At 64.6% G+C, this 27,884-nt stretch overlaps 2 protein-coding genes across 5 annotated transcripts in view; both read right to left on the reverse strand.

Moving 5' to 3' along the window:
* Nucleotides 1-557: 557 nt before the first annotated feature.
* Nucleotides 558-10,400, reverse strand: GRK2 (G protein-coupled receptor kinase 2). Of its 3 annotated transcripts, none has more exons than XM_072865226.1 (21): nt 10,026-10,400; nt 8,483-8,559; nt 7,722-7,795; nt 7,262-7,363; nt 6,889-6,963; nt 6,307-6,368; nt 5,943-5,994; nt 5,522-5,613; nt 5,024-5,123; nt 4,812-4,890; nt 4,529-4,659; nt 4,001-4,095; nt 3,817-3,924; nt 3,672-3,738; nt 3,225-3,325; nt 3,053-3,119; nt 2,875-2,970; nt 2,624-2,786; nt 2,376-2,512; nt 2,029-2,139; nt 558-1,609 (listed from the first exon to the last, which is right to left on the reverse strand). In XM_072865226.1, exons 1-21 carry the CDS (start codon nt 10,136-10,138, stop codon nt 1,448-1,450), a joined length of 2,064 nt encoding a protein of 687 aa, XP_072721327.1. In that variant the 5' UTR covers nt 10,139-10,400; the 3' UTR covers nt 558-1,447. The 3 variants fall into 3 exon arrangements, with proteins under 3 accessions (XP_072721327.1, XP_072721326.1, XP_072721328.1); XM_072865225.1 differs by having other exon boundaries at nt 2,029-2,142; nt 10,026-10,399; XM_072865227.1 differs by lacking the exon at nt 8,483-8,559 and having other exon boundaries at nt 2,029-2,142; nt 10,026-10,399.
* Nucleotides 10,401-13,096: 2,696 nt separating this feature from the next.
* KDM2A (lysine demethylase 2A) overlaps nt 13,097-27,884 on the reverse strand; it is a 51,985-nt gene continuing 37,197 nt past the window's right edge. Inside the window, exons 1-10 of one of the 2 annotated variants that reach the window (XM_072864152.1) lie at nt 23,711-24,050; nt 22,162-22,245; nt 20,055-20,321; nt 19,707-19,838; nt 19,538-19,627; nt 17,939-18,651; nt 16,605-16,768; nt 16,102-16,260; nt 15,727-15,942; nt 13,097-15,539 (exon numbers count right to left, since the gene is read on the reverse strand). In XM_072864152.1, coding sequence (XP_072720253.1) covers nt 15,358-15,539; nt 15,727-15,942; nt 16,102-16,260; nt 16,605-16,768; nt 17,939-18,651; nt 19,538-19,627; nt 19,707-19,838; nt 20,055-20,321; nt 22,162-22,245; nt 23,711-24,025 — 2,322 coding nt within the window. In that variant the 5' untranslated portion in view covers nt 24,026-24,050 and the 3' untranslated portion in view covers nt 13,097-15,357. Of the gene's footprint in view, nt 15,540-15,726; nt 15,943-16,101; nt 16,261-16,604; nt 16,769-17,938; nt 18,652-19,537; nt 19,628-19,706; nt 19,839-20,054; nt 20,322-22,161; nt 22,246-23,710; nt 24,051-27,884 lie in introns of those variants that run through there. The other variant, XM_072864151.1, reaches the window with a different exon arrangement.

A 27,884-nucleotide genomic window follows, 5' to 3' on the forward strand; every position in this document is an offset into this window, starting at 1 on the left:
GGCTGCTTTGCTGCGTCCCGCGGCACAACCCCTCTCATCAGGCACCGGAGAATCCCCCGGGGCCCCGGCCTCGCCGCTCCCCAGCCCCGGGCCCAGCCGGGCGGCAGGAATGCCGAAACGCCGGCCCGGTGCGCCTCACCCCGGACGTGCCGCCCGCGAAGGGCGCGGGCAGGAGGGGTGCTGCCTGCACGCAGGGCGCGGGCAGGAGGGGTGCTGCCTGCACAGCCCCGCGGCAAGGGGACAGCCAAGGTCACCCACGGGGACAGCGCAGCAACGGGGACCCGACCCCCCGCTCCCAGCCCCCAGCCCCCACCGCTGCCCCGGGCCCCCCCATCCCGCAGGGCACGGGGACAACTCCCACCCACGCCCCTGGGATGTCCCCAAAGTGCCAGCGTGCCCGTGGGGGGGACGGGGGGACGGGACGGGGGACGGACACACGCAGGCAGCCCCAGAGGTGACAGGGAGCTGGGGCACGGTGCCCCTAAGCAGGTACGGGGACATCTCTGCCCCCCCGCAATGAGGTGGAGCCGGATGGTGTTTTTCCAGATTTTTATTACAAAAATTCTTTTTTTTTTTTTTTTTTTTGCATTCTCACATCTCTGCTCATTAAAATCTCACTCACCAAGGGCCCCGGCCCTGCCCGGTGCCACCCTCCGCCGCCCCAGCCCCTGGAGCCGAGCGACCGGAGACCAATATTTACAGATGCTGCCAGGGACTGGGGCCGGCGTCACGTGAGGCTGATTTAGGGGGGGTCCCACCTGCTCCCTCCTCCTCGGCCACCCCATGCCCCGCAGCCGGGGGGAGGCAGGGGGCTGGGGGTGCCCCCTTGGCCCGGGGGGGGAGGGGGGGGTGGCAGGAGGGGCAGGGGCACGGCCGGGGGGCGCAGGGGACCCGTGGCACAGTATTTACAGGGGGTCCTGCTGGGCACGCGCACGCACACACACACACTCACACACGCACACCGAGGGCTTGGCACCCACACGACGGGCACAGCCGAGCCGGGGCACGCCGGCTGGCAGGGAGGTGGGCAAAGGCTACGGGTGAAACGAGCTGGCCGGTTCCCTGCCCGGCCGGAGCTGGGCACCCACCCGCCCCATTTGGCACACACAGCGGTGGCGAAGCAGGCGGGCACGGAGAGGGGGCGCGGGGGCTGCCTTCATCTTAGCCGGAGAGTTGGTAGAGGGTCGGGGAGGGGGCGGACACCGGGGAGAGGTGCTGAGCCGCGCTGCGTGCCCAACGCCAGCTCCGTGCCGGAGGCGGGGCTAGGACGGCGACACCGCAGCCGTGCCCGCTCCTCGCCCGGTGGGTGAGACCGGCACCGGGCGTCCTCCAACGCCTGGCCCGGGGATGACAAAAAGGAGGGGGGGGGCACGCGGGAACCCAACCCAATAAATTAGAGGCGGGGTGGGAAGGGGGGAGGAGGGCGCGCGGGCGCGTCGGCACGGGGTCAGAGCCCGTTGGCGGAGCGCTGGATGAACGGCACTTTGCTGAGCTCCACCACGGGCGAGCGGGGCTTGTTCTGCATGCGCGGCACCCGCTGCAGCAGCTGCTGGGCCTGGCGCTGGGCGTCCCGCAGCTCCTTCCGCCACTGCACCAGCTCGGGGTCGCTCTGTGCAGGGCAGGGCACGGGTCAGGCCGGGGCTCCCTGGGGTGCCAGGGCAGGGTACAGGGTGGCCTGGGGCTCCCCGGGGTGCCAGGGCTCTGGGGTTGCCCCAAGCTTTCTGTATTCGTGCCCCGCGATGGCTCGGAGGGCTAAACGTGCGGGGCTAGCGGCCAGCAAGAGGTGGCCAGCAGCTGGCAGGAGGAGGTGGTTAGTGGCCAGCAGGCGATGGCTAGAGACGGCCTGGAGGTGGCTAGCACTCAGCAGAGGGGATGGCTAGCAGCTAGCAGTAGGTGGCTAGTGCCCAGCAAAGTCTGGTTAGTGCCCAGCGGGAGCAACTGGCACCCAGGGGAGATGGCCAGTGAGGGGCAGGAGGTGGCTAGCGCCTGGCAGGGGTGGCCGGTGAGCCCAGGGGATGGCACACTCACATCGCACTGCAGCACGAACTGCTTGCCGCCGCGGATGCGGAGCAGGATGCACTTGCGCTCCTTCACCTGCGTCTCCTCCACCGAGTCGATCTCCTCCATGGTGAGCAGGGACTGCTGGGGGGACAGGCTCAGCCCAGCCCTCGCCCCCAGACCTCCGTGTCCTCACCCAGGTCCCCCCAAGCCCCCCCATGTACCCCCATACCCCTCGCAGTGCCATGCCTGCTTGTGCACATCCTTCGCCCACCCCGTGCCCGGCACACCCCGATGTCTGCCAGTGCCGAGGTGTGCCCGCTGAGCGCCGTGCTGGCCCCGCACCGCCCTGTGCGTCCCCCCCGCGCCCGCCTTACCGGTGACTCGCCCTCCCCGCGCCACTCGAGGCGGTTGGGGAAGAGGTAGAAGTAGCGGCGCTGCCACTGCGTCAGGAAGGGGTTGCCCAGCTTGGCCATGTACCCGTGCATGATGCAGTCCTTGCCCATGGCGTACTCTGTGCCCGCCGCGCCGGGGAGAGGCAGGGTCAGCCCAGGGTACGGCCAGGGGGCCGGGCAGAGCTGGGGGGCTGTCGGGGGGGACCTGGGGGGCACCCGGCCCCACTCACCCTCCTCGTGGCCCAGCTGCTTGTTCTTGGCCTTCTTGCGAGCCTCCAGCTTGTCGGTGTCGGCGTTGACGGCTTCGAAGACGGTCTCCGTCACCTCCTGCTGCCACCGCTCCGAGATGGTGAGCGGGAAGTTGCGGTACAGCTCCTGGTCGCTCTCCAGCAGCTGGCGGGCAGGGAGGCAGGCAGGCATCGCAGGGTCAGGGGCTACCTGCCACCTCGGCCCGCCACGCTCAGCCCCTCCGCCCCGGTACCTTGATGCCCTTCGTGTCCTCCTCATCGAAGGAACCGATGTCAAAGGCGTCGGCCGCATTCACCTCGCCACGGGGTGGGATCAGGGGCGGCGGGTACTGCAGGCGGGAAAGGGGTTTTAGAGGGGTGGCTGCCTGTGCCCCTGTACCCCTTCCCGTGCCCGGGCGTCATGCCTCTCACCTTCTGCAGGAAAACCATCTGCCAGTCCAGGCCCTTGAAGAAGGGCTCCTCCTTCACCTCCTGAGCCCTGGGGAGCGAGGGGGGGTGAGCAAGCGCTGCAGGCTCCCAGCTGCAGCCCTGGGGCCGGGGTGCTGCACCAGCACGCCCTCCTTCCCTGCCTGCCGGGACTCACCCGCGCCCCATGCAGCCCAGCCGCCGGTTGACGTCTCGCTGCAGCAGCCCCTCGAGCAGGGAGCGCAGCTCGGGGGAGAAGGAGTCCGGCAGCTCGATGGCCTGCGGGAGAGGGCACGGTCGCTCACACCGTGAGCGCACGAGCACCAAGGCACGCGCGTGCACGGGGACAGGGATGCGCACAGATATGCACACGTGCGCAGGATACGCAGACACACACAGGGAGGTGTGCACATGCATGTAGAGATGGGCACGAACACACACTCTGGGCACTGCTCACCTTCAGGGACCAGCTGTCCCTGACCCCCCCACACACCCCGTGTGCCCCCCAGGCCTCCGCCAGCACATGGCGGGGGGCACACAGCAGCACAGGGGTGCTCACGCCCTGTCCATGCCTGCCACAGCCCTCCCTGGCACACGGGGCAAAGGCCGGTGTGCCCCAACTTACCATGGTGAGGGTCATACGGTCGATCTCATGCTTGTCCTTCGTCTTGTGCTGCCGGAAGGGGCTGTGCCTGCGGCCGCGAGGGGAGAGGGGAACTCAGTGGTACCCACACGTGCCCGCCTGCGCCCACCCGCATCCGCAAACTCACCCCCGGAGCAGCTTGAAGAGCATGCAGCCCAGCGAGAACCAGTCGGCGCTGCTGTCGTACGCCACTCCTTTCTGCAGCACCTCCGGAGCCATGTACCCGTGGGTGCCCCTGCGGGGGCACAGAGCAGGGTCAGGGGCCGTGCCAGGCAGGCGGGCAGGGCAGGCAGGGGCACGGGCACACTCACACACTGGCATGGGGCTTCTTCTTGGAGAAGTCACAGGCCAGGCCCAGGTCTGAGATGCGGACGTGCCCAAACTCGTCCAGGAGGATGTTTGCCGGCTGCCAAGACACCGTGCCACCACTGAGCCCGAGCGCTGCCCGTGGGCGTGGGGGGGGGGGCGGGAGCGAGGCTGGGGGTGCCCATTTGGGTCAGACTGGGGTGCTCTGTGGGATCTGGGGGTGTCCATGGGACCAAGAAGTGCCGATGGAGTCCGCAAGCGCCCCCTGAGGTCTCAGGATGCCCGTGGGGTCCCAAGGGTGTCCGTGGCGTTTGGGAGGGGTTCCTGCAGGGTCAGGGGTGCCCATGGGATCTGGGGGTGCCCTCTGGGTTCAGGGAGTGCCCATGGGGTCTGAGGGCTCCTGCAGGGCCTGTGGGTGCCCACGGGGTGCTGGGGGGGTTCTACAGGGCCCAGGGATGCCAATGGGGCCTCCAGACACCCGCAGGGTCCGAGTGTGCCCGTGGGACCTGTGGGGTCCCCACGGGGTCAGTCACCTTGAGGTCACGGTACACCACGAAGCGGCTGTGCATGTGCTCCAGGCCCAGGATGATCTCAGCCGCGTAGAACCGCATCTCCGCCTCCGAGAAGACGCCGTGCTGGGACAGGTGATAATGCAGGTCTCCCCCTGCGGCAACAGGGCCCAGTTGTCACGCTGGCACTGCCCTGCGCGCCCCGGGGACGGCGCAGGCGAGGGGCATCGAGCCCATGGCTCAGGCCAGCTGTGGCCCTGGGGCCAGGGATCAGCCACGGGGACCCTCGGGGCCAGGGGCCTCTCACCGTTCATGAGGTCGAGGATGAAGCTGAGCTTGTCGGGTGTGTGGAAGGCGTATGACATGCACACGATGAACGGGCAATCCTGGCAGGAGAGACGGGGTCAGGCAGTGCCGGTGGTGCCCCAGGAACGCCCTCCCTCACTGTCCCTTTCCCCTCGCCAGTGCCACAGCCTGTGACCGGGGTGCCAGCCCTGCCTGGTGCCTGTGTCCCCTCACCCCGGTGCTGACGAGGGACAGCATGATGCGTTCGTTGAGGGCCAGGGTCTCGCCCTGCTTCATCTTGATGCGCTTCTTGTCCAAACACTTCATGGCGTACCTAGGGGCAAAGAGTCCCTGCAGGGTCCTGCTGCTGCCCGCAGCCTCGGTGCCACAGCCCGCCCCTGCCCACGGTCACGTCACCACGTCCCTCCAGTGCCACCGCCACGTCACCGCGGCCCTGCCCTGCCCACGGCCCCACCAACCGCAGCCGCACCATTGCGTCCCTCCACTGCCAGCACCCACGGCCACATCACCACATCCAGCTACCACCCACGGCCATGACGTCCCTGTATCCCCCAGAGACCCGTAGCCATGGCGATACTTCCGCAACCCCCTAACATCTGTCGTCATGGCAACACCACTGCAGATGCCCTTGGGACTACCACCACAGCCCCAACATCCCCCCCACCGCAGGCAGATCCCTCTGGCCCCCCGTGACGGAGCATCCCCCATTACATTTTGCCCGTATCTGCTTTTCGGCAGCCGTAGACCTCCCCGAAACCGCCGCGGCCGATGATTCGGTGAACGCTGAAGTCGTTCATGGTGAGCTGGAGGGGGCGAGAAGGAGGTGGGGGTGAGCCTGGACACCTGGGTCCCGCAGCACCGGCCCTGCTCCAAGAGCTGCGTGTGTCTGTGGTGGGGGGGTGGTCCCACACCCTGCCTCAGTTTCCCCGGGTGAGGAACATGGAGGCTGCTCCACATGTCCCCATGAGCGTGGGCAGGTGTGGAGAGCCACCTGCGGGCTGCTCGTCCGAGGGTACCCGCGCCAGCCCTAGTGAGCCCCGGGGCAGCAGCCTTGTCACTGTGCCCACGTCCCCCTCCCTGGAAGTGCCCAGAGGTGCCCGGGGTGCCCCGAGGTGCAGGGGTCCCTGCTCACATGGATGTTCAGCTCCACGTTCTTCCACTGGCAGAACCGCGTGAACTTGTCACTGCAATGAAGCACAGAGAGGGCAAGAGTGGAGCCCCTGGAGAAACGCCCCCCCCAAGACCCATCTCGGGGCAGAAGGACCCCCTGGGCTTGTCTGGAGATAGGCAGCACCCCCCGGGACCCCTGTCTGGGAACAGAGAGACCCTGGGCCAGACCTGGGGATGAGAAGAGTCCCCCGAGTCCCTGGTCGGGGGACAGACACCCCTGGAGCTCTTATCCAAGAGGGGACCCCTGGCCCCTCTCTGGGCTGGGAGACCCTGGTCTCCAGTGGGATGGGACACCCCGATCCGTGTGGGGCTTTCCCCCATCTCACCTCTCGATGAATTTCTGGAAGATGCCCCCACGCAGGTTCTGGCAGATCTCCTCAATGTAGGGCTGGGGGGACACAGGGCTCAGTGCTGGGTCCCCAGTGCCACCCAGGTCACCCGTACCCCTCAGGTCCCATCATTACGCAAGGTCTCCTCCAACCCTGGGATTTCACATATCCCCACTGCCACCCTGCCACTGCCAGGCCCCTGGGGATGATTCTACCACACAGGGTCAACTGAGTCTCTGGGGACCCCAACGTCACCACCCCTGGGGAGCCCACTGTCACCCTGAGTCACCTCTACGTCCAGGGTCCCAATCACCACCCTCTGAGGAGCCCCCGTTACCTCCAGCCCCCAGTCTCGTGACTACCACCCCATGGGGACCACCAGCAATTGCCCTCACTCCCAATCTGCTGGGGACCCCCTCACCGTCCCTTGGGGTCCCCATACCTTCTGGGACCCCCCCCACCTCTAGGGGACACTGTCACCACCTGCCCCCAGCACCCTCTCACCAGCCCCCCGTAAGGATTAACCCTCCGAGTACCAGAGGTGGCAGGGACCCCCTCTCTGTCCCGGGTGATGCCCACCTGGAAGAGGTCTGGGGGCACCTGCTTCTTGCTCAGGTGGCTCTGGACATGCTCCGTGGCACTCTTGGAGAAGGGCTGTGAAGCAAGACGGGACCGTGTCACCGAGGGCAGAAGGGACGCGGGCACAGGGGCAGGGCAGCCCCACAGGGGCCAGGCAGGGCTGCACAAGTGGGGGAACTCACGGAGGAACCCTCGTCCATAGGGCTAGGTCTGTGGCTCCCAGAACAGAGCCAGTGGTGGTTTTGGAGCTCCCTCTGAAGACCTTGGGTACCAGGTCCCCTGGGGACATCCCTCCCAGCTGCTCTGGGGACCCCACCCCAGTACCTCACCCCACTGTAGTGCCGGCACAGCGCCTGCACAGCACGGCACTCACGTGGGAGCAGGCCAGCAGCTCCTTCATGATGTAATGGTCGAAGATGTGGCGGCTCCGGGTGGTTCGCTCCTCCTCCGAGTCCAGCTTCTCGTACTTCTTGATCTGGCAAGGGCAGAGCTCCGGTGGCACAGGGGCACACCGCCCCCAGGCCTGCACTGCCACGGGGCACAGCCCTCACCCCACACCGGGCAGGTGCAGCCCAGGGCTGGGCGGCCTCCGGAACCTGGTACGCTGGGAACCACGGCTCCAGCCCCTCTGGGTTCCACGTCCCGGGGGCACCCCGTGGTTATCACATCCCCTGGGCACCCAGAGCATCAGCTCCTAGCCCCCTGCGCACCGTCTCCCTTAGGTACTCTGCATGGTCTTGGTACCATGTCTGTGGGCCCCACAGGTACCAAATCCCACCCCCAACCCTCCTAATGACCACGGGGGTCTGTCCAGATGGGTCCCCCCATCTCACCTCCTCATAAAACTCCATCAGGGGTTTGGCCTCCTCTGCCTGGTTAAAGGCGAAGTCCCGGAAGAGCAGGTACCCTGGTAGGGACAGAGCCATGGCGTGAGAGGTGCCTGCCCCAGAGCGGCAGCACGTGCCCCATAGCCCAGGCCAAGGGGCACAGGGATGTCGCCTGGGCCTGCCTGTCCCTGCAGCCACCCCCACGCCAGGCTCAGGGAAGGGGAAGTTGCCAAGCTGGGGACTGGCCAGGGTTTGGTAGGGCGACGCAGTGAGGCAAGGACACCGGCTGGCACAGGGAGGAGCAGTGCAGTGCTATAGGGCACTGTGGGGCAGGGCCGCCGGGGGGTAGCAAAGAGGCTGGTGTAGTGGGGGAGCAATGGGGCAGGGGCACAGGCGGGCACTGCGGAGGAGGCTGCCATGGGGCGGACGTGCCCGGAAACCGCCAGAGCCGGCGGGAGGAAGTGAGAGGCGCTTCCTGCCCCGGACGGTTAGCGCTGGGGGAAGTGATGGGGCGGGGGACGTGGCGCAGGGGGTTGTGTCACGCAGCCCCCAGGCACCTCTGCCCAGCCCAGCCCCACAGCCCACTCGCTTCCCCCAGGCCACGCCAGGGGCAGAGGGGAATGGCTACGGCCACTACCACTGTCACGGCTGCCACCAATCCAGCGCCCCAGCCCACCCGTGCTTGCTCAGGCACACAAGGAGCATCCCTGCGTTTGTGGGTGCTCATCCACGTGCCCTCCCCCGTGCCCCCTGTGTCCCCAGCTCACCGATCTTCTGCGTGAAGATCTTGTCGAACGTCACCTCTCCCCGGTCCTCCAGGTACTTCTGCATGACGCTGCGGATGCTGGGGAGGCACCGGAGGGGCTCAGCGCCCCGCCTGCCCCGTGCCCCCCAGCAGCCCTCTGCTCCTGACACCCCTAGTGCCCCCATGCCTGTCCCTCCTCTACCCCCTGCGCCTTCCCCTGCCCCTCCTGTGTCCCTGTGCCACCCCAAGCCCGTGTCCCCCCCCGAAGTGAGACACGTTGCTGGGCCCCGGTAAGGGTCAGGCACAGGGTGCCCCACACGCTGGGGTCCAAGGGAGGCTGGGAAGGAGAGTACCCCCAAAAAAGCCTCCCTGGTGCCTGGCAGTGGAGGCGTAGGAGGGCAGTGGGGTCTGGCAGTGGGGCTGGGGACTGGGGCCACACGCCTGGGTCCCCTCAGGCCCCCGGGGAGGAGCGGGGCAGCGTGCGCCCGCGTGTGCAGGGCCGCGCGTGTGCCGCGAGCGTGGGGGCCAGGCGGCGTGCGCTGGGCTGCGCCGCGGGTGTTGTGTCAGGCTGCTGCGCACGTCCGGCTGTGCAGGGTGCCTGTGCGCTGCGCCGTCCGCCGCCTGCACCCCACGCACGACACGCCGTCCTGCTGCGTGTCGTGCTCGCTGTGCTGTGCGTTGTGCCGGTCCGGCTGCGCGTGCGTGTGCGCCGGGCTGGGTGTGCAAAGGGAAGTTGTGAAGCGGGTCGTGTGGGCAGGAGGGGGTGCGCGCATGAGAGAGACGCAGGCGCGGGGGCGGCGTGCGCAGCGGGGAACACCGCAACACTGCGTGCGTGCGCGTGTGTGCACAGGGAGGCCAGGGGTGCTGCGTGTGCCAGCCGAGCCCCTGCGTGTGTGCCGACGTACGCCGCGCGTGCGTGTGCAAGCCGGCGCGTGTGTGCACGCAGCCCCCCCAGTGCTCCGCCCGTGTGTACACGTGTGTGCGTGTGTACACACAAGCGCAGGCTGGCCGAGGAGCTGCGTGGCTGCAGGAGGGTGCGCCTGGCAGGGGAGGTGCGTGCCGGGATGGCGTGTGGGTGTACACAGGGGACACGCACGCCTGGGTGTGACCGTGCACCGGGGAGGGCGTGTGTCCGTCTGCCTGTGTCTGTCTGTGCGTGTGCACATGCCAGGCAGGACGCCTGTCTGTGTGTCTGTGCGTCTGTGTGCGTGTGTGCCCAGGCTGGGTGCCTGTGCACGCCTGTGCGCACTCGCGCAGGGGCTGGGCGTGCACGGGAGACGCGTGTGCACACGCGAGTGTGCCAGCCCGGGGCGGAGTGCCTGCGGGCGCCGTGCCGGGGAGGGTGAGCGGGAGGGCTGCGCCCGGGAGGCCGGTGCAAGCGGGGCCGGGGCCGCGGTGGCCCTGCCCGGCCCGGCCGGGCCGCGGGAGCCGGGGCCGGGCCGCGTCCGGGGAGCCGGCTCGGGGGCAGGGCCCGCGCCGCGCTGGGACGGGGGGAGCCGGGGCAGGGCCGGGGCGGGGGGACGCGGGGCGGGGGGACGCGGGGCCGGGCGGCGGCGGGGCCTCACCTGGGCTCGGGCAGGAGGATCCTCTTGCTGGCGCGGGCGGCGGGCGCGGCGCGGCTCTTCTCCATGGCCATCAGGTAGCTCACGTCCGCCAGCACCGCCTCCAGGTCCGCCATCTTGCGCCGCGCCGCCGGCCCCGCCGGCCCCACCGCCCACCGCCGCCGGACCGGACCCGGACGGACCCGGAACCGGAACCGGGACCCGGAACCGGAACCGGGGCGGACCCGGAATGGACCCGGGACGGACCCGGCCCGGCCCGGCCCGGCGCGGGGAGGCCCAGGCGGCGGGCGCGACCTCAGCGACGGGGGGCCATGGCGGGCGGGGCGGCCTGAGGGGAGCGCGTGTCCGTGCGCGTGCCCGTGCGCGCGCGTGTGTGACAGGCGGTGCTGCCGCCCCGGGCCGGAGCGGGGCGGGGGCGGGGCCGGAGCGGGGGCGGGGCCCTTCCAGTCGCCCCGCCCACCAGGGCGTGGCCGTGACACCGGCGGGCGCGTGTGTGACACTGTGTGTGTGTGTGTGTGTGTGTGTGTGTGACACCGTGGGGGTGTGACACCGTATATGTGTGTGACACCATATATGTGTGTGACACCGTGGGGGTGTGTGACACTGTGTGTGTGTGTGACACTGGGTGTGTGACACCGTATATGTGTGTGACACCGTGGGGTTGTGTGACACTGTGTGTGTGTGTGACACCGGGGGTGTGACACCGTATATGTGTGTGACACCGGGGGGGGTGTGTGACACTGTGTGTGTGTGTGACACCGGGGGTGTGACACCGTATATGTGTGTGACACCGTGGGGGTTTGACACCATATATGTGTGTGACACTGGGTGTGTGACACCGTGGGGGTGTGACACCGGGTGTGTGGCACTATGTGTGTGTGACACTGGGTGTGTGACAGTGTGGGGGTGTGTGACACCGGGTGTGTGACACCAGCTGTGTGACACCGTGCGTGTCGCCAAGCAGGTGTGACCGTGTGCGTGACAGCGGGTATCGCCGCCTGCGTGTGACGCCGAGTGACGCCACGTGACGGGGCACGCGGGCGATGCTGGCTGGCACCACGTGCGCACGGCCACGAGCCCGTCGCACCGTGCAGCGTGGGCCGGGACCCCCCCGCCCCGGGGTGCGGCAGGGAGAGGGGGCCGGGTCCCATGGCTGGGGGTCCCCGGGGGGTTTGTGCCACCCGTGGGGACAGGCAGCGGGGACGCCGTCCTCCCCGCGGGCCCGGGACGAGGGGCTGTGCCAGGGAGGGCCGGGTGAGGGGAGAGGGGCGGCTGCTGGTGGGGCGGGCAGGGGCCGGCGACATGGCGGCTGCCGGCCCTGGGCCAGGCCCCGGCGCGGCGGTGAAGGCCGGCCGGGTGGGAGTGGGGCGGCAGGAGGGCGCGGGGCTGCGGCAGCGGTTTACCTCTGGCTCTGGAGGAAAGAGGCGGCTATAAACACATGGAGCTGAAAATAACCGGGTCAAGAGCGGGCTGCGGCAGCGGGACGGCTGCCCTGGCCACGCCGGGTGATGGAGGCAGCCGCCGCGCTCCGGCAGCATGGCGGGCAGGAGCTTCTCTGTCCCCGGGGCCAGGAGGGGACACACGGGGCGAGGGCAGGGGACGGGCGGTGGGTTGGGGGTGCCTCCCTGCGCGGTGCGTCGCCGGGGTGGGGCACGCGGTGACGCTCGGGCGGATGGGGCCGAGGTGGCCGCGGCTGCGCCGAGGCGTGGGGAAGGGCGGCCGCGGTGGCTTCAGCCACCCGTGGAGGAGGACGTTCACCCGTGGAGGAGCGACTCTGCGCCTCGCCATGCAAATGGCCCAGCCTGGGCTTGTTTTGCTGCTGCTGGTACGGCCCCAACCGCCGCGGGGTCCTGGACCGTGACGTCCCTGCAGAGGAGGCTGGGGGACGGTACGCGTCTCCTCGGTGGCCCTGCAGCCCAGAGCCGGCCGTGGAAGAGCCGTGGGACCGAGCGTGGCCCTTCGGGGTGGCTGAGCCATCTGCCCCGGCCCCAGCTCCGCTCCGGGCGGCCTCCCAGCCTTTAAACCCAGCCTTGCTGGGGCGGGGGGGGGGGAGAAATAAATCCCTGCGGAAAGCCGGCCCGGCACGTCCCTGTCGGTCTGACCCCGGCCGCGGCGCAGCCGGGGGAGGCGGAAAACGCCCCTGGCTCGCCCAGCCTGGGGAGATAAAGCCTGTCCCAAGCAGAACCAGTCATGGAGCCGGCCCAGGCGCCGCAAAAGGCACCGGCTGGTCCGGCCCTGGCTGCGGGGGAGCTGCCTGTGCTTGCTGCCTGCAGTCCCTGCCTGCAGTCCCTGCCTGCTCCTCGTCGGGCAGGTTGCAGAGGTGGGGCTGCTGGGGAGGGGGAAACTGCGCTAAAAGGCGGCTGCCGGGGAGAGGCCGCTCTGCGGGGCGGGAGGCCGTGGGACGCGGGGACGGCTGCCGCTGCCACCACCCCCAGGAGACGACGGGGACGCGGCTGCCACCGCCACCCCGGGCTCAGGCCCGCGACCTGGCGCGCGTGACGCTGGCCCAGGCCTCCCCTCCGGCGGCGTGGGCAGCGGAGGAAGGCCCGGTGCCCGAGGAGGGGGACACGGGAGGTCCCTGGGGTCTCCCAGCCCCGGCCTCGTCCCCTCCGCTTCCCTGGCGGACAAACAACGGGCAGAGGCGAGACGCAGGGTTTTGGTTTTTTTTCTTTAAATTTTTTTATTCCAAAAATCCACCCCCAAGAAACAAAATATTTCCCTTCAGAGGCTGGTATCTTCCCTCCCCCCACAACATCTCTCCCATCCCTGTGGTAATATGTTATGAGCAAAGATCCTCTCTAAAACCAGTATCGGAGAATGCTTAGAAAAAGGAAAACCAAACCAAAACAAAAAAAACCCAAAAACGAAACAAACAAACAAAAAATTGCCAACGAGCTCCCCTCCCTCTGCCCCCAGCCAAGAAACCCCCAACCCAAACCATACCGACTGAGAGAGCGTAAGACTTGGTTTGCTTTTACCCTTAATGCTTACATTTAATTTTAAAGCACAAACATCAGAGATGGACTCTAAATCGCCAACAAAAAAATATATATTTACAATATTTCTCCGGGGGGGTGAGGGGGAGGGCAGGGTAGGGGGGGAATTGAAACAAAACAAAAACACAACCAAACCCTTAAACAATAGTGACTTTTCTTGCAGGAGTTGTCTTTAGGGAGCAGTCTGAGTTGCTTTTAAATCACTAAGTGATTTTATATATATAATTCTCTTTTTTTTTTTTTTCTTCCTCGTGGATTTTCACCCCCTGCCCGCGGACGGGGGCCCGGGGTGGCCGGTGGCGTGACGAGGGTCACACGCCAGAGTCTCTGCGACCGGGGGGGACACCGGGGAGGGCTCGCCGCCCCCCAGCTCGGCCGCTCGCCCGCCTCCCGCCCGCCCCGAGGGAGGGTCCGCTGCCGCCCGCCGAGCATGGCGGAGGGAGCCCCGCGCCCACCCAGCTCCAGCTAAGCTCTACCCCAGCTTGCCTTTTTTTTTTTTGTTCTTTTTTTTTTTTTCTTTACTTTCTTTCTCGTTGCAAAACTCAAAAATCAATCCAAAGGAAAAAGAAAAGCTTCGATTCTTCCGACGTCTTTCATGGGAGCCACCGACAAGAGAGACTAAGGCAGAAGGCCTCCACCGCCCGGCTGCGGCCAGGGGCCCGGCTCTCCGCTCTTCCTCTCGCCCGGGGTGTTTTCTGCTCAAAGCCCTCCGGATCCACTGCGGCCAAACTGCCCCTTGTCCCGAGGCACTGCGGCAATCGCCCCCTCGCATCCCCCTCCGGCAGCCGGGGAGCGGAGGACGTGCCACCGGCCCCTGCGCCCGGGCAGAAGGCTCGGTGGCCATCTCTCCTCCCTTATTGCTTCTGAAGCAGCGGGGCGGCGCGGGCTGCCCTCCGCGGGAGACCCCCTGCCCCTCGGCCGTCCTCTCCGGGGCTGGGGACCGGTGGCACGGGGTGGGCCGGTTTGTGCTATCTGTACGCGCTGCCAGGGGGTCGGGGAGGGCCGGGCCGGGGAGAGCGGTGTCCTGACACCGGGGGAGAGATGGGGAGCGTCCGGTCACAGGCAGGACAGGGAAGGAAATAAAATAGTGACCCAAAAGAAGATTCCAACCTTTTTTCCTTTCTTTTTTTTTTTTTTGTGTTTGTTTTTTTTGTTGTTTTTTTTGTTTGTTTGTTTGTTTTTTTTAAAGTGCAAAAAGCTCTCTGCTGCCCTAGAGAGAGGTTCTTTGGACCGACCATTCATTGCAAAGGAAAAACGGCAGCTAAAAGGGGGTGGGGAAGGAGAGGACAATGCAGTGGGGCATTCGTGCCAGTTCGGTCCCAGGCCACGGTGCCCTGGGCAGACAGAGCAGCCTTCGCCCCTCCGGCCGCGGCAGCCCTAGAGTGCTTCACGATGCTGGGCCACGCGCAGGGAGCTGGGGAGGAAGAGGAGGCAGCTCCTGTCCCCCCACACGCTCACTCACCCCTGGCTGATGCTTTCCGAGTCCTCCCTGAGCTCTGATGTACCTGTGGTTTCTCCCCTGCTCCCAGCCGGCGCCCAGCCCCGGCCATTGCCTCTGTGCGGGGCTGCGTTGGGACAGACGGCGCTCCGGGAAGGCTGGTGCTGCCCCAGAGTGGAAGCGTACTGTCCCCCAGCCTCGCCTCCCCGGGCAGGGGGAGAGGGGGCTACAAAGCCCCTGCTCCTGGCCAGCGTGCACCGGCCCTGTGGCCGGAGAACCCGCGACACCCTGGCTGTGGGGCTCCTGCCCTCAACACGGAAAGAGCCGCCTGGATGCATGAGAGCGGTGGGAGAAGGAGGGGGTTCGATCACAGCCCCTGCAGCTGGACGAGGGAAAGCGTAAGGGGGCTGAGAGCGCAGGGCAAGCGACGAGCTGGTGGTGGCACGGAGGGGTACGTTTTGTTCCAGCTCTGCTCCCGCTTCCTTGGAGAGACCTTGACCCTCAAGCTTTGTGCTAACGGGGAAGTGACAAGTGTTTCAAGGCAAGGAGACGACGGGGAGGAGGGGAAAAGCTGGGGGAAGAGGGTGCCCCATTTCTCTGCACAGAGATCTCTATTACAACCTCCGCCTTGGGAGCGGCCAGCCTGCGGGCTGAGGCTCCCTGCCATTTGCCCGTTCCTCCTCTGGTACTGGCCAGCCTGGCGGGACATCTTCATCGGCAGAAGTCCCGGGGGAGGAGGAGGAAGGACGGTGGAGCGAGGCCAGCAGCGGCCCTGCCTGCCGAGTCAGGTGGGAGGCAGCGGCAGGACACGGAGGGCAAGGTGGGGATGTGGAGGAGCGGCTCTCCGAGAGGGGTGGGATGGGCTCTTTTCCTTCTCCTCAGTCTGCCCCGGGGAGGGTCTCTAGCTGATTTTTTGGATCAGCTTCTCATCGGACAGGCAGTAGAGGCTGTTGATGGACAGGTCCGAGATGAAGTGCTCACAGGCTTTGCGGGTGATCTGTTTGCAACCTCGCAGGTCGATTAGAGTGACGTTGGAGATGCGGCGCAGGTACAGCAAGGCCTGGTCCGTCAGCTTATTGCAGCCTGCGGGGAGACGAGAGGAAGAGTGAGCTGCAAGGCCTGCGTGAAGCCAGAGCTGAGCTCCCACGTTAGGCTAGGAGAGCGGGTGGGGAGGAGAAAGCCGCTTTACGATGGCAAGTCCAGCCAGGCCGCCCTTGGTCCAGCAGGGCCCGGGGAGGGCAGCCTGGGCCACCCAGAGCAGCGTACCCACCTGCCATGTTGAGCTCGGTGAGGGAGTTGCGTGTGGAAGAGCCCACGGCCGTGAGGAGGTTGGCTGACTGGTCCGTAAGGTGGTTGCAGTGGCTGAGGTCGAGGCGGGAGAGCAGGGGCATATGGCGGATGATCAGCCGCAGCGTGGCGTCGGTGATGTCCAGGCCGGCGAGCCGGAAATCGATCATGTTGCGGAGTTTGCTGCGATTGTCCTGACCTGCAAAGGGAGAGGAGAAGCTGAGTGCGGACTATGTGCCCTGCTGGGTTGGGGCATTCTGGATCTGGCATCGCCTCCCCACTCTGCACCCAGCATGTCACTCTCCTCCAACTCCCCACCACCCCAGCCTCGCCCCCGGCAGCCTGGGCAGCAGCTTACTGGGTTTGTCTGTCGGAGGCGTGAGTAAGTCCCGGATCTGAGGGTCCTTGATTCCTACTGCCCACCGAAGATCGAGGGTCCTGAGAAGGGGGCAGCTGGAGGTACTGAGAGCACAGACCGCAGACCAGGAACAGCCCGCTAAGATGAGGTCTTTCAGGCCTGCCGGGAGAAGGGAGAGAGGGGTAACAAGTCAGACGGGCTTGGTCAGCTCTGAGGCATCCCAGATCTCAACCCTCTTTCTCCAGGTACATGAGGAAGCAGCTCCCCTCCCTGCCTGGGGTGGGACGGGGAGCCGGGCTCTCTGAAGGAGAGATTAACACACAGCAGCAGGAAACCACATCACCATCGGCTGCTTGCTGCGTGACGGGATCCACGCACCTAGGAGTTCTCCTGCTGGCAGGTACCAGGGCGCAGAGCCTGTACTCGCTGTGGTCCAGCCATCAGAAAGCCTCGGAGCAGGCTGGTGGCAGAGGTGGGGACCCCCCCCCCCAGCCCACGCTCACCTGGCAGCCTGTTGACGAGCCACGTAAGCTGTTTTTTGGAGATATTGGTCCAGCTGAGGTCGAGGCTGACCGGCTGTCTTTTGATGATGCCGCTCAGCGCCTGGGGGGTGATGGACTTGCATCTGCTCAAATCTATCTTTGTCCACAATCTTTTGTCACAGCACCTGGGGACAAGGACAAGGCTGAAAGTTGAGCCCCGAGAGTCCCATGGGACAAGAGACTGCCAGCGGGTTGCCTGGCTTCGGGGAGGAGCCCAGCCCTGGCGTGGCCCCAGCCGCAGCACAAGGCTGCTCTGCCTGGTTTCCCCGGGTTTCCCCGAACACATGGGGAGGTTGCTGAGGGTGTCCGGCCACCCAGGGATGCCCACAACAGCCCCAGCGGGGTTTTGCTGCCATGTAACAAGACTCTGAGTCACAGCTGCCGGCCTGCTTGCCCCCGCCCAGGCGCTCCTCTTGCCAGGGCGAAGATCTTAAGCATCCTTGCTCCCAGCAGGCGAAGCACTCGGCCTGGTCCCACCCCACAGCCTCGGCAGCGCTCGCTGCTTCGCCGGGAGCTGCGACAGAGCCCGGAGATGGCACAAACTCCTCCTCTCCCACGCGTGCCCGGGGAGACCCAGGACCCGATGGCGGCTCAGCTGCGCCCCTCAAGATGCCACACCAGCGCCAGGTGGGGGGACACTCCTCCAGCCACCACGCCACACCATTCCCACCGGCTGCTGATCAAAGCGGGCCAGTCCTTTCCCATCGTGCCGTTCCCGCTGCTCGGTGGTTAGAAACCTCCCAGTTTCCAGTCCCCGTCTGTTCCCAAGCCCTCCATCCACAGCTGTCCCGGTGCCAGCATTGTCTTCAGGCCTGCTGCCCCCCGAGGCGTTTCCAGCCAGCAAACCCATCCCCGCCTCAGCCTGCCTTCCCCTGCCTGCTGGGAGGCCGAGGCAGGACGGCAGGCAGGGAAGGGCAAGTACCATGCCAGGCAGCAGGTGAGGAAAGGGCATCGGCACACCTTGCAAGGACACAGCAGGGGACACAGGAACTCAGGTGACGCCACCGTCTCCCAACAGAAGGGACAGGAGGAAGGCAGTAGAAGGGCACAATAAAGACCAGCGCGCATACGGCAGAGGCAGCAGCCAGCAGGGCTGGCCACAGGGTCCGAGGGCAACGCTGCCTGGCAAGTGCCAGCTCCGGGGAACGAAGGGAGGGCACGGAGGCAAGATCCCTTCCACCCCTTCCCTCTGGCTGCCCGTCAGGTACAAGGCTTGGCGTGGCCATGCCCCGTCCAGGGGTCAGGACGCAGGCAGGCCCGGCTGTGCCCCCCCCGCCACGCGTCCCCGCACTCACCACTTGTACCAGGTCTTGCACACCCGCATGCACTCGCAGAGCTCCCTGCGAGTGAGGTAGCGGAAGACGGACATCCACACCTCGCGCTGCATCCAGCTCTCCTCGCCCTCCTGCGCCCGGCCCCCTCGGCCATTGAGCCGGGCCGCCCCCCCCTCCTCCGCGTTCTCGTCCTCCTCCTCGTCTTCCTCCTCCTCCTCCTCAGCGGCTGCCTCCTCCTCCCCCCCGCCCCGCAGGGGCATCCTGGTGGGTGTGTGGCGCATGACCACGCGGGGAGAGTGCTGCAGGTTGGTGGAGGAGGCTGTGATGGCTTGCAGCTTGGGGACGATAGAAGTGCCGTGGACGTCTTTGGTGGGGCGTTGGAGCGTCACCGTGAGGTAGGAGCCGTGCAGCTTGGCCTTCTCCACCTCCGACAGCTCCTTCTTGCCGCTGGGGTTGTTCTCCTTCTCCCGCACCATGGTTCGCTCGGTAGCCTGGAGCCGCAGCAGCTGCCGTCGCTTGAAGCGCTCGTCTCTGCTGGCGCTGTGGTGGTCGCTGGGGCCGGCTCCCGGGGACGAGCGCGTCACCACGCCTCGCGGTGACGCTGGGTCGTGGATCAGCTGCAGCATGGGGGTGGGCGAGTTGGGTGGGGGGGTCAGGGGCTCCTCGCAACTCCGCAGGGGCCGCAGCACCTTGGCTTGCGCCGTGTCATCATCGCTCTCCTCCACCTTCCGCTTCTGCGGGGAAGCGGGGTGGCAGGTTAGCGGGGATGGAGCCACGGCGGGCCTAGGGAATGCATCCCCCCTCTCCTCTTCCCCAGGGCAACATGCACAGCAGCGCCCAGTACCACCAGGACCAGAGTCCACCCACACCAGCAACCAACATTTTTCTTCCCCCTTCACAAAAGGGGTGTCCCCCGAGGTTGGGGGTGGCTTCCACTCTGTGCCTAACAGTCTCCCGCCTCTTGCAGTGGAAACTCTCAGGATCATAGCTCAGCAGAAGACACCGTGGGGACAAGGGGTGCTCATCACATCTGCTTGAAGTGCTGGGGGACCCAGGCAGATGCGCACCCCAAGCATGCACATCACCCAGGAGAAGCTGAAGGTGTCCCAGGGTGGCTGCTCCCCGCCTGGCTTGCCTTAGCCGCCATGCTTCCATCCACAGCAGCAGACACGGTTCTACAGGTGACGCGGCAGCCAGAGGCTGGTGTCCTGGTACAGATGCCAGCAGGCCAGCGGCCGCCGCACACAGTCCGCTTGCTGCCTGGCAGAGGAACCCGGCTGCCCCTGCCGCTTCTGCAGGAGCCTGGCCTCGGCCTGCTGACGGGCTCTCTGGGAGCCGGGGATAGAGCAGGGGGCTGTCAGCTCACCCCCTGCGGGATCCCAGGACCGGACCGTGGCAGTGTCTGCCAGCAGGATGCTGCCAGGCCCCCGAGCGCTGCTGCGCTGCACCCCCAACCACCCCTACTCTCACTAGTCACTGCCCAACTGGTCCCCTGGATTGCACTGGTGCCTGCCTGCCCTCCAGCCCACCCATGCAGCCCGGCCTGGTTGAACACTGCCTATCCCTCAGCAGGATGCAGGACACACGTCCTGCCCTGCCACAGCACAGCTCGCCTCCTACCTGGCCCTTCTCTGCGTCGTCACCCTGGTAGCATTTGGGGCACTCCCAGCAGTTAGGGAGCTCATCGTTGAGCAGCCCTTCCCCATCCATCTGCAAAGAGAAGAGGGCAGTCAGCAGCAGTCCTTCCCCACAGCAAAGTCCCCTCTGCCCCAGCGCCCACGCTGCTCACCTGCAGGCAGCCAGGGTGAACAATCTCATTGCAGATGCAGCACTCCATGAGCTTCTTCTCAAAGTCCTGCGAGTCCTCGTTCTGATCCACCTCCCCGCAAAGTGCACACGTGACCGAGTGAGGCAGCCTGGGCTACAAAGGAAAGCAGGGGTGAAACCAGGGCAAGGTGGCAGAGCCTTCCTCCTTTCCTCCTTCTCTTCCCCATTGCCTGAATCATGGGGAAGGGGCCAACTATCCCCCAGGAATCAAACTTGGTCATTGCCCTTCCTCTCTCTAACCCTGATCGGCCACATAGTTGCTGCCAGGCTGCAGCAGACTTCAGAGAAAAGGATCAAGCCACAGACTCACCGCTAAGCATTGCCGGAGGACGCAGGACTGCTTCATGCGGCCAGGCCCGCCAAACTTCTTCATGTCCCTACAATAGTGGCACATGCCACACTCGCCCTGCATGCAAGCCTTGCATTTTCGGCACCGCACCCGCCTCCGCCTGGCGCCTGACACGATGGGAGAGACTGTAGGCCTGACGGGTGTCGGGCGGGGGGTTGGCTTCATGGTGTGTGGCTTGGTGATGGGGATGGTGGGCAGGCGCACCCTCAGCCGGGCCTGGAGCTTTAGCTGGCAATAGAAATAGAGAGGGAAGTGGCGTGAGACGAGTGGACCACTGCATTCAGCTCGGATCAGAAAGCCTCTGATCCCCAGCTCCCTCGCTGCAACCTCAGATAACGTGCCAGAGAGCAGTCCTGCTCCCTCACCTCTCTGCAGACAAAGGAACCCATATTGGCGCTGCTCTGGGTGGCTCTCCTCGAGCCCACTCAGCCTTCGCCACCCCACACCAAGAGCTCTCCTTCCTCCCACCCCAAATCAGCACTCAGAAATGGGTCTGAAAAGGGTTGCTGAGTCTCAAAAGCATTGCGATGCTCCAACAACAGCCACTCTTTCCTTCTGAGGCAGGGAATGACAGTCCACCTGGGCAGCCAGAAAGGCTGTCCTCTCTCTGTGACACCCAGGTCCCTCTGCCAGCTGTGCAAGGGGACAGGGCTGAGCTCCGACATGAGTGCTCTGGTCACCCTTTCCCACAAGCTCAAGGCGTGCTGTGAACACCCAAGCACCCCTGTTTACAGTGCAGGTGGGACAGCACAGCTCTCCAGCATACACCTGCCACCACACGTGCCATGAGCCCTCACAGCAAACACGCCGGCTGAGCGTCCTTCTGGGATCGGCCATGACGGTGTGTGCACCACAGCTGATGAGCTTGGGGAAGGGCAGGCACACAAAAAACCCAGCACAAGGACAGGGTCGGGGATGTGCCAAGCATCTGAGTGCTGCATACAAAGCATGCAGATGTCTCCAGGTCTCTGCTCCCAGAAAAGCTGCCCGAGATGCTTGTGCTGCTGAAGGACCAGGAAATCGCACTGGAACCCCCTGGGCAGAGCAGGCAGGGAGAGACAGGCACCTCCAAAGGGCAATCCGAGAGGCTTGTTTGTCTCCAGACACCCAGATGGGGTGTTACCCACCCTTCCCGGTGTGATGGGGTCCTGCTTTTCCCATACGTCTGCCCGTGAGCCCGTCTCCTGGCAGGAAGGAAGCAGTGACCTACGGGAGCCGTCCTGGCGGGCCACGGGAAGGCAGCCTGTGGAGGGGATGTCCGGCTGGCCAGCGGCAGGCTGCTCCTTGCCTCCATCTGCCCAGCAAGCTCAGCCTGCGCTGCGGCCAGCTTTGGGCTCTGGGTTATGAGCACAGCTGGAGAGGGAAGGGCAGGGGCGCACTGAAAGGTCCCTTTCCCGAGGAGTTGGCTGTTATCTGCAGGTAGAGACCCCCCAGAAGGGAGCTGCCTTCCTTGGGGATGCAAGAGCCAATGCTACAGCACAGGCAGCGTGCTGGCAGGGGCAGGGACCAAAGGAGCACGCTAACCTAGCAGTGAGGGGCCGGCCTGCCCACTGAACAGGCAGGGTTGATGCTGATCATGAACCCCCACACCTCGCCCTTCATCTCTTGGGGAACGCAATAGCAATACGTTCCCCTGACACACAACATTACTCTTACCACCCAGGACTCCCTTGTCAAGCCAGAGAGCTGCTGGGAGAGTGCCCTTTAGAGGATCACCCCTTCCACCAACAGCAGTGCTCCAGCTCCTCTGAGCACAACCGAGGGGCTGGAGAACATGGAGCAGCTGGGGCTGACCCAGTTACCACCCATCGGCTGAGCCAGGGTAACCGGCACAGTGGGAGACCTCCACCGCTGCCAGCAAACGGGTTTTCCCGCAGTGCTGTGGAGGTGGTTGCACCCCACGGCCTGCCTCTGCACTGCTCCCTTTCTGCCCGCCGGCTCAGGCTCCTGTGGCAGGTACAGAAGCGGTGCCACCGCGCCCCAGTCATGGGCGGCGACTCGGACGAGGGCAGGTAATCAGCTCAGTCACACGCGATACCCGCCCGGATCCCCACCTTGCAGCTCCTACCTTATCTCTCTGGGGCCACTGGACGATGGGGATGCCTGTAAGTGCCAGTTTGGGGTCGCTGTTTGCGTATTCTTCTAGCAGCAGCTAATGGAGAAAGGGGCGGGGGGGGTTTGGGGTGGGGGGGGGGGGGAGAGAGAGAGACAAAAAGCACAGGTGTGAGCAGGGCGAAACAAGGCTCCCGCCAGCAAGGCAGGCTCCAACCAGATGCCAAGACCAGCATGCTTCAAACACGGCTAGGAAGGAGCCCTCCTCTACCCACGCCCGCGAGCAACGATCCCTCCCCACATCAGACAGACAAGCTCTGTCGAGTCGATCTGCACGAGCGCTTTCATCAACTGCATTTCAGCCCCGAGGCCCCGTTCTGTGTGGTGGTAGGGGGGAGCGCCAAGCTTTTGCAATCCAGGGGGATTTACGAGGGAGGAAGCACGAGGGTGTCTCCATCTGCCCCTGCAATGGTCCCTGGGCACAGGGTAGCTGGAAGGTGCAGCGGTGGCAGGACGCGGTGCCCCAGCGTCCCTTCCGTAACCTGGCCAAAGCTGCCGGGTAGCCAAGAGCTGCTCTCCTGCACTGCTTCAGGGTTTGGCTTTGACATGAGAGATCCCTCGGCACCGAGCGGATGGGCACGCTGCCCTACAGCGCGACAGGCACCCTCGCTCTCGGTGGATGGGGGCTCCTGGCACTCACCTTGGCCGTTTGGGCCCTCCTGCTCTCCTCCATCGCAGCCCCCTCCCCACAGCCATTCCCCACCGAATTTGCCCGTTGCAAAGGTGCTTTATTTACTTGGCGTTGCCATGGCTACGCCGGCAGGAGTCTCCTGCCGGCATCTCCGCGTGCGGTGCTTCCCGCTGCCAGGCAGGGCCAGGGCAGGGGCCGGCTGGCGTCCCCCCGCGGGACTGCCCGCTCCCCAGGCAAGCGCCCCGGCCCTGCGTGGCTTCCCAGCGCTCCCCCGCCCTTCTCGGGCGGCTGCGGGAGGCAGGAAGCCGCGGCCTCCGCTCCCCGGCAGCGCAGCATGCTGCCTACAGACTTTCCGCCTCCCCGCCAGCCTTCCCATGAGCACATGCTGAAAGGAAAGGTCAGGGGCTGGGGGCTCACTCACACACACACACATACATATATATATATATATATGTGTGGGCAGGGAACAGCAGCCTCCCCCTGCCCGGGGCACCATGGTGGGTGGCAGTGGCTCAGCCATGCTCCGAGCCAGGGGGACAAGGGGCAGGGGGGGGCACCCGGGTCCTGGGGCTGTGGTTGGCTCGGAGCCGGCGTGGGCGACAGCCCCCTCGTCCTCTCTGACCCCTCACGCTCTGGCTGGGGGGACAACGCGGAGGGGACCCTGCGAGCGCACCGCATGCTTCCCCCGGCCGGCAGGAACTCGGCACCGGCGAGCGCGCCCCAAGGAAGGGGAGGGGAGAGGCGAGCCCAAGCACCAGCCAGGGACCCCTCCAGGGAAGCAGGGGTCCCCCCCCACGGTCCCCTCCCACCCTGTCTGGGTCCGGAGCGTCCCCGCGTCCCTTCCCCATCCCGCGAGCGTTGCCAGCTGCCTGACCTTGCGCCTCTGGAGCTGCCGAGACTCTGGGGCGAAGTTTGCCGAGCCCTCTTTGTTTCGGTGCCCGCACTGCGAGGGCTGGGGCCCCCCCCTCTCCCCGGACACCTCCAGGGGCTGGCTCAGTCTGAGCGGACCCGAGCCAGACCCCCGGTCTTTGGGGACATGGCTGGGGGAGCAGCCGCGCTCCCCGCCCTGAGCGCCCCCGGCTCCTCCCCGGCTCCGACAGCCGCACTGGCAGCCGCGTGCTCCTCCCGAGCCCTTGGGCAGCAGCGGCAGCTTCCTGAGCCTGAAACAATGCTGCTGCGTCACCCACATGCGGTTCCCAGCAATGCTTTGCAACGGGAAGATGGCAGAAGAGAAAAAGCGAGCGAACGAGCAGAGGGCAGAGCCGTTCTGCTGCAGAGCCGGGAGGGGCCGGGACGGGCGGCTGGCGCCGCACGGATTGGCGCAGGGGCCCGGGCGGTGCGGCCCACCTTCCTCCCTCCCTCCGCCACTGCAATCGGAGATGCCGGGGCCAGGCTCCCCAGGGCCGGGGCAGGCTGGGGAGAGAGCGGCGGAGAGCCCCAGCCCTGGCCTGCCACCAGCCCCGCTCACGCCCAGCCTCCCCGACGCCTTTCTTTTGTCTTCTCCGAGGCGGTTTCTGGGGTTCCTGCTGGAAGCTGAACCCACCTGGATCTAGGAGACACCGCTGGCGTGAGCGGGGAGAAAGGGCTTTTAAATCAAGGCAAGGGGGATGAGCCCCTCGAAACGTGGGGGCTGCAGGGACTGCACCTGGACCCTCCCGACCTGGATGCACAAACCTTCCCTGACAAACATCCCGACAGCCAAGTTTGGGAGCAGCTGTAGTCCCAAAGCCACCGGTGACCTAACCGCTAGAGGGGGACAAACCCATACCGGGTGAAGCAAGGTCTCCCCCAGCCAGCCCCAGCTCCCCGAGACCCTCCCCACCCTGGCTCCAGACCACCGCAATTAAAATGGAGGAAACTCTTGAAATAAAGCAAGCTCCCCAAAGCAGCACTGGAAAACAGCAACTGCTCCCATTCCTGATGCAGCCAAAGCATCTGCAGGCAACCTCAGCTCTTTTGTCCCTCCTGCCCCTGCAGAGCCTGGGAAGCACTGGGCCACATGGACCAGACACCTGGGTCCAGACTGTCACCACCTGAACCGCCAAGGACACCCTCGGGCCCCCGGCACAGGCTCTCCACAGATCTCGCCATCTGCATCGCACTGGGGACGCCCAGCCCTGCGGTGTGATTCGGCCCGGCGTGGAGGATGTGCAAGGGTGGCTCCTCTGTCGCGCTGCCCAGGTCAAGCACATCAGATGGCGTGCTGAGGTGACGCCTGATCAGGCAGGACAGCAGAGGGGTCTCTGGCCCCAGGTGCTCCAGGCTGCAGCACTCCCTTGTGGTCCATTGGGACAGCGACCATGGAAGTGTCAGGCATCTTGGGAACGCCGCACCGCTGGCACATGCCCGGGGAGGGGAGCTCAGCACTTCACATTGCTGTTTAGTCTCATCTGACCCGCAAGCAGGAGCGCGGCCAACGCTGCCATCCTGCCAAGGGGGGACCTTTTTGGCACAGCTCACAGGCCGCCCTGACCTTCCTCATCCATCCCTGGTGGAAGCAGCCCCCGTTCCTCACCAAGTCCTCTCTGTGTCTCATTGCCCTGCAGCAAATGGGGGACTGTGCACACTCTCCCCATGGCCACGGAGAGGGAGCGGAGTGCCCTGAGACCACTCACTCCTCCCAAGGGCACTCATCGGCGCTTTTACATCCCCTGGGCTTCAGCAAGCTGACATGTTCGCTGCTTCTCTTAGACATGAGCACCTGGAGAAACAAACTGTCTTGGGAAAGCAGATTCCAGCTGGCAGATTTACTGGGGCAGGGAAAGGAGCACACAAGGAACATTTCAGGCAGATGTGACCCATAGGAGAAGCAGACCAGGCAGAGGAAGAGAGTAATGTGTTTGTGGAGGAGCGAGGAGATGTCTCTGATCATGGGGAGACCCAGCACAACATGGAGCCAGGTACGTGGGCAATGCCAGACCAGAGGCTTTGAGGTGAGATCCTGGAGACAGGATCCACGCTTCTGGGAGAGGCTCTTCTTGTTTCTACAATGCTTGGTGCTCCAACACCTCCAGGCAGAGCCCAAATATAACCCATTTGTACCAGTTACTGAGGCCGCAGGGCTTGGTGGCACTGCAGCAAGGAAACGGTTCAGACGTGGGCTCAGCTCCCCACAAGTCAGCCAACAGCAGGTCTGACAGCTCTAAAGCCAGAGCCTCACAGACCATCCTGCTCCTCTGAAGCCTAAATAAGGGAAACCAGCACACCCCAAGAGGGGTCAGAAGTGACGGACAGAAGCAGTCAGAAGACAATGGGACCTCTCAGAAGTTCCCTCTTTGCCAATGATCTTTCCAATAACTCCTGTCTGGACCACGCACAGAAGCATCACAGAATGCATGGAGATTTTTCAGCAAGACATCAGTGTTACAAGGTGACACGTTCACAATCTCATTTCACAAAGGCAGATCTTCTCCCGAGGCTAGAAGCCTTTTTGATTTCCATGGGCCGTCCCATTTAAGCCACTGGAGAGCAGCTCTCTGTCACCGGTTCAGAAGGCAGCAACGTGGTGTCACCAGGAGCTTTCCAAGGGAGACAAACAAAGCTAGAAAGGTTAAGGAGAGGCAGAGGTGGCAACATGCTCTTCCTATTCAAGAAGCCTGATGCAGCCTTGTCTAGGACGGGTTTACAGAGTCTCAGCGGACAGACAATCCCTCCTCCCACAGAGCTGGAAGCACATCTTTGTCACATCCAAAGTGTCATGTCCCACCATGTGGCGGCTTCAGGCTCAACTCATGACAGGATACAGCAGCATACTTCTTCACGTGACCCAGCATACAGAAATTCTGAAGTCACGATCGCCACACAAGAGGCTATGGGAAAAGGAAGCATTTTCCTGGTCTGTGCCTGCTCCTGGGCGCCTGGGGACACTGGTTAGCAGAGGGTGGCAGGAAGCACGGTAGGACATTTGATCTGACAGGCAGATCGAGGTGCCAGGTCACTACCTGCACGTCTGGGCTCTACGATGAGAAAACGCCACGTTCTGATCCTGAGTAGCAGACAAACCAAATAAACATGCAGGCCACAGCAACAAAAGCTTCTGTCTGCCTAACTGGAAGACAGCTATGTAGTGACGGCAGAAAAGTTGGCAAGTGCTGAAAACACGTTGGTTCTGTGCTTCTCTAGAGCAGGTCTTTCCCAACAGTCCTGTTGGCCAGATCCCAGGTCCATTAATGACCTCATCTGGTGACGTAAGGGTTAAGAGTATCTGCTGCAGATCTATGGCCCCAGAGTCAGGCTAAGATGCTGTGGAGAATGTATGCTTTCCGTTTAGCTTAAGGCCCTGAAAATAGATTACGCTCTAGTTCTCCACTAGTGCATAAAGAGCAATAGCAGATGAGCAGAAGGGATCCAGGTCTAAGGTGCAGCACGAGGGATCCCACATGGATCCCACCTCCAAGAGCTGCGAGGGAAGGCAGGAGCATCAGAACAAGACCGGCGAAGGGAAGGGCTGCGCTTATGCACAGCCACGGTAGGACTGTGTTCTGGGAGAGTCAGCTACAGCTGTGCAGGAACACAAAAGCTATTAGAGGAGAGAGTTATACCAAAGCTTACAAAGGAAACATGACTGAAATAGGATCTGTCCCACTTCATGAGTTACAGTTGCATGGATAGCCACTTCATGCCTCTAGCTTGGTAACAACTTGTCCTGCCTTCAAAAAAATAAATAAAGGTGTTCTCCATACAAGCTGTTGATATTGAAAATTAGATCTTCACTCATCGGGCTTTTCAGTGACCAGACCAGTTAAAAGGTTTAGCTAGACATGTCTTACCCCTTTTCAGGATTTATAAGCCAACCTACATGGGCCAGTCCCATCGCCTCCAGGAAAATTTAAGTTTTGAAAGTAGAGATTTGCTGTAGTTTGACAAACTTGTCCTATTTTCTCCAGCCACTGCAGTCTGATGACTAAGGATCTTCATGCCTTGAGGATGCCCTATAGCACAGGCTTTACTTGGGAGGCTGCTAGTCCTGAGGGACAGAGTCCTGCAGCTCAGGATACTTCTGAACCTCAGAGGACAGCCAGCTTTAAGGAGCAAGTCCTTCAGGGAAG

The sequence above is a fragment of the Ciconia boyciana genome, chromosome 6 (genome assembly GCF_034638445.1).
Source record: "Ciconia boyciana chromosome 6, ASM3463844v1, whole genome shotgun sequence".
NCBI lineage: Eukaryota > Metazoa > Chordata > Aves > Ciconiiformes > Ciconiidae > Ciconia > Ciconia boyciana.

Coding starts and splice junctions, on each gene's coding strand:
- GRK2 (XM_072865225.1), bottom strand. CDS start 10,138: ATGGCGGACCTGGAGGCGGTGCTGGCGGACGTGAGCTACCTGATGGCC. Junction 6,369..6,888: donor TGCCCCCAGACCTCTTCCAG/GTGGGCATCACC, acceptor GTGTCCCCCCAG/CCCTACATTGAGGAGATCTG. Junction 1,610..2,028: donor AGTTCGTGCTGCAGTGCGAT/GTGAGTGTGCCA, acceptor TGCCCTGCACAG/AGCGACCCCGAGCTGGTGCA.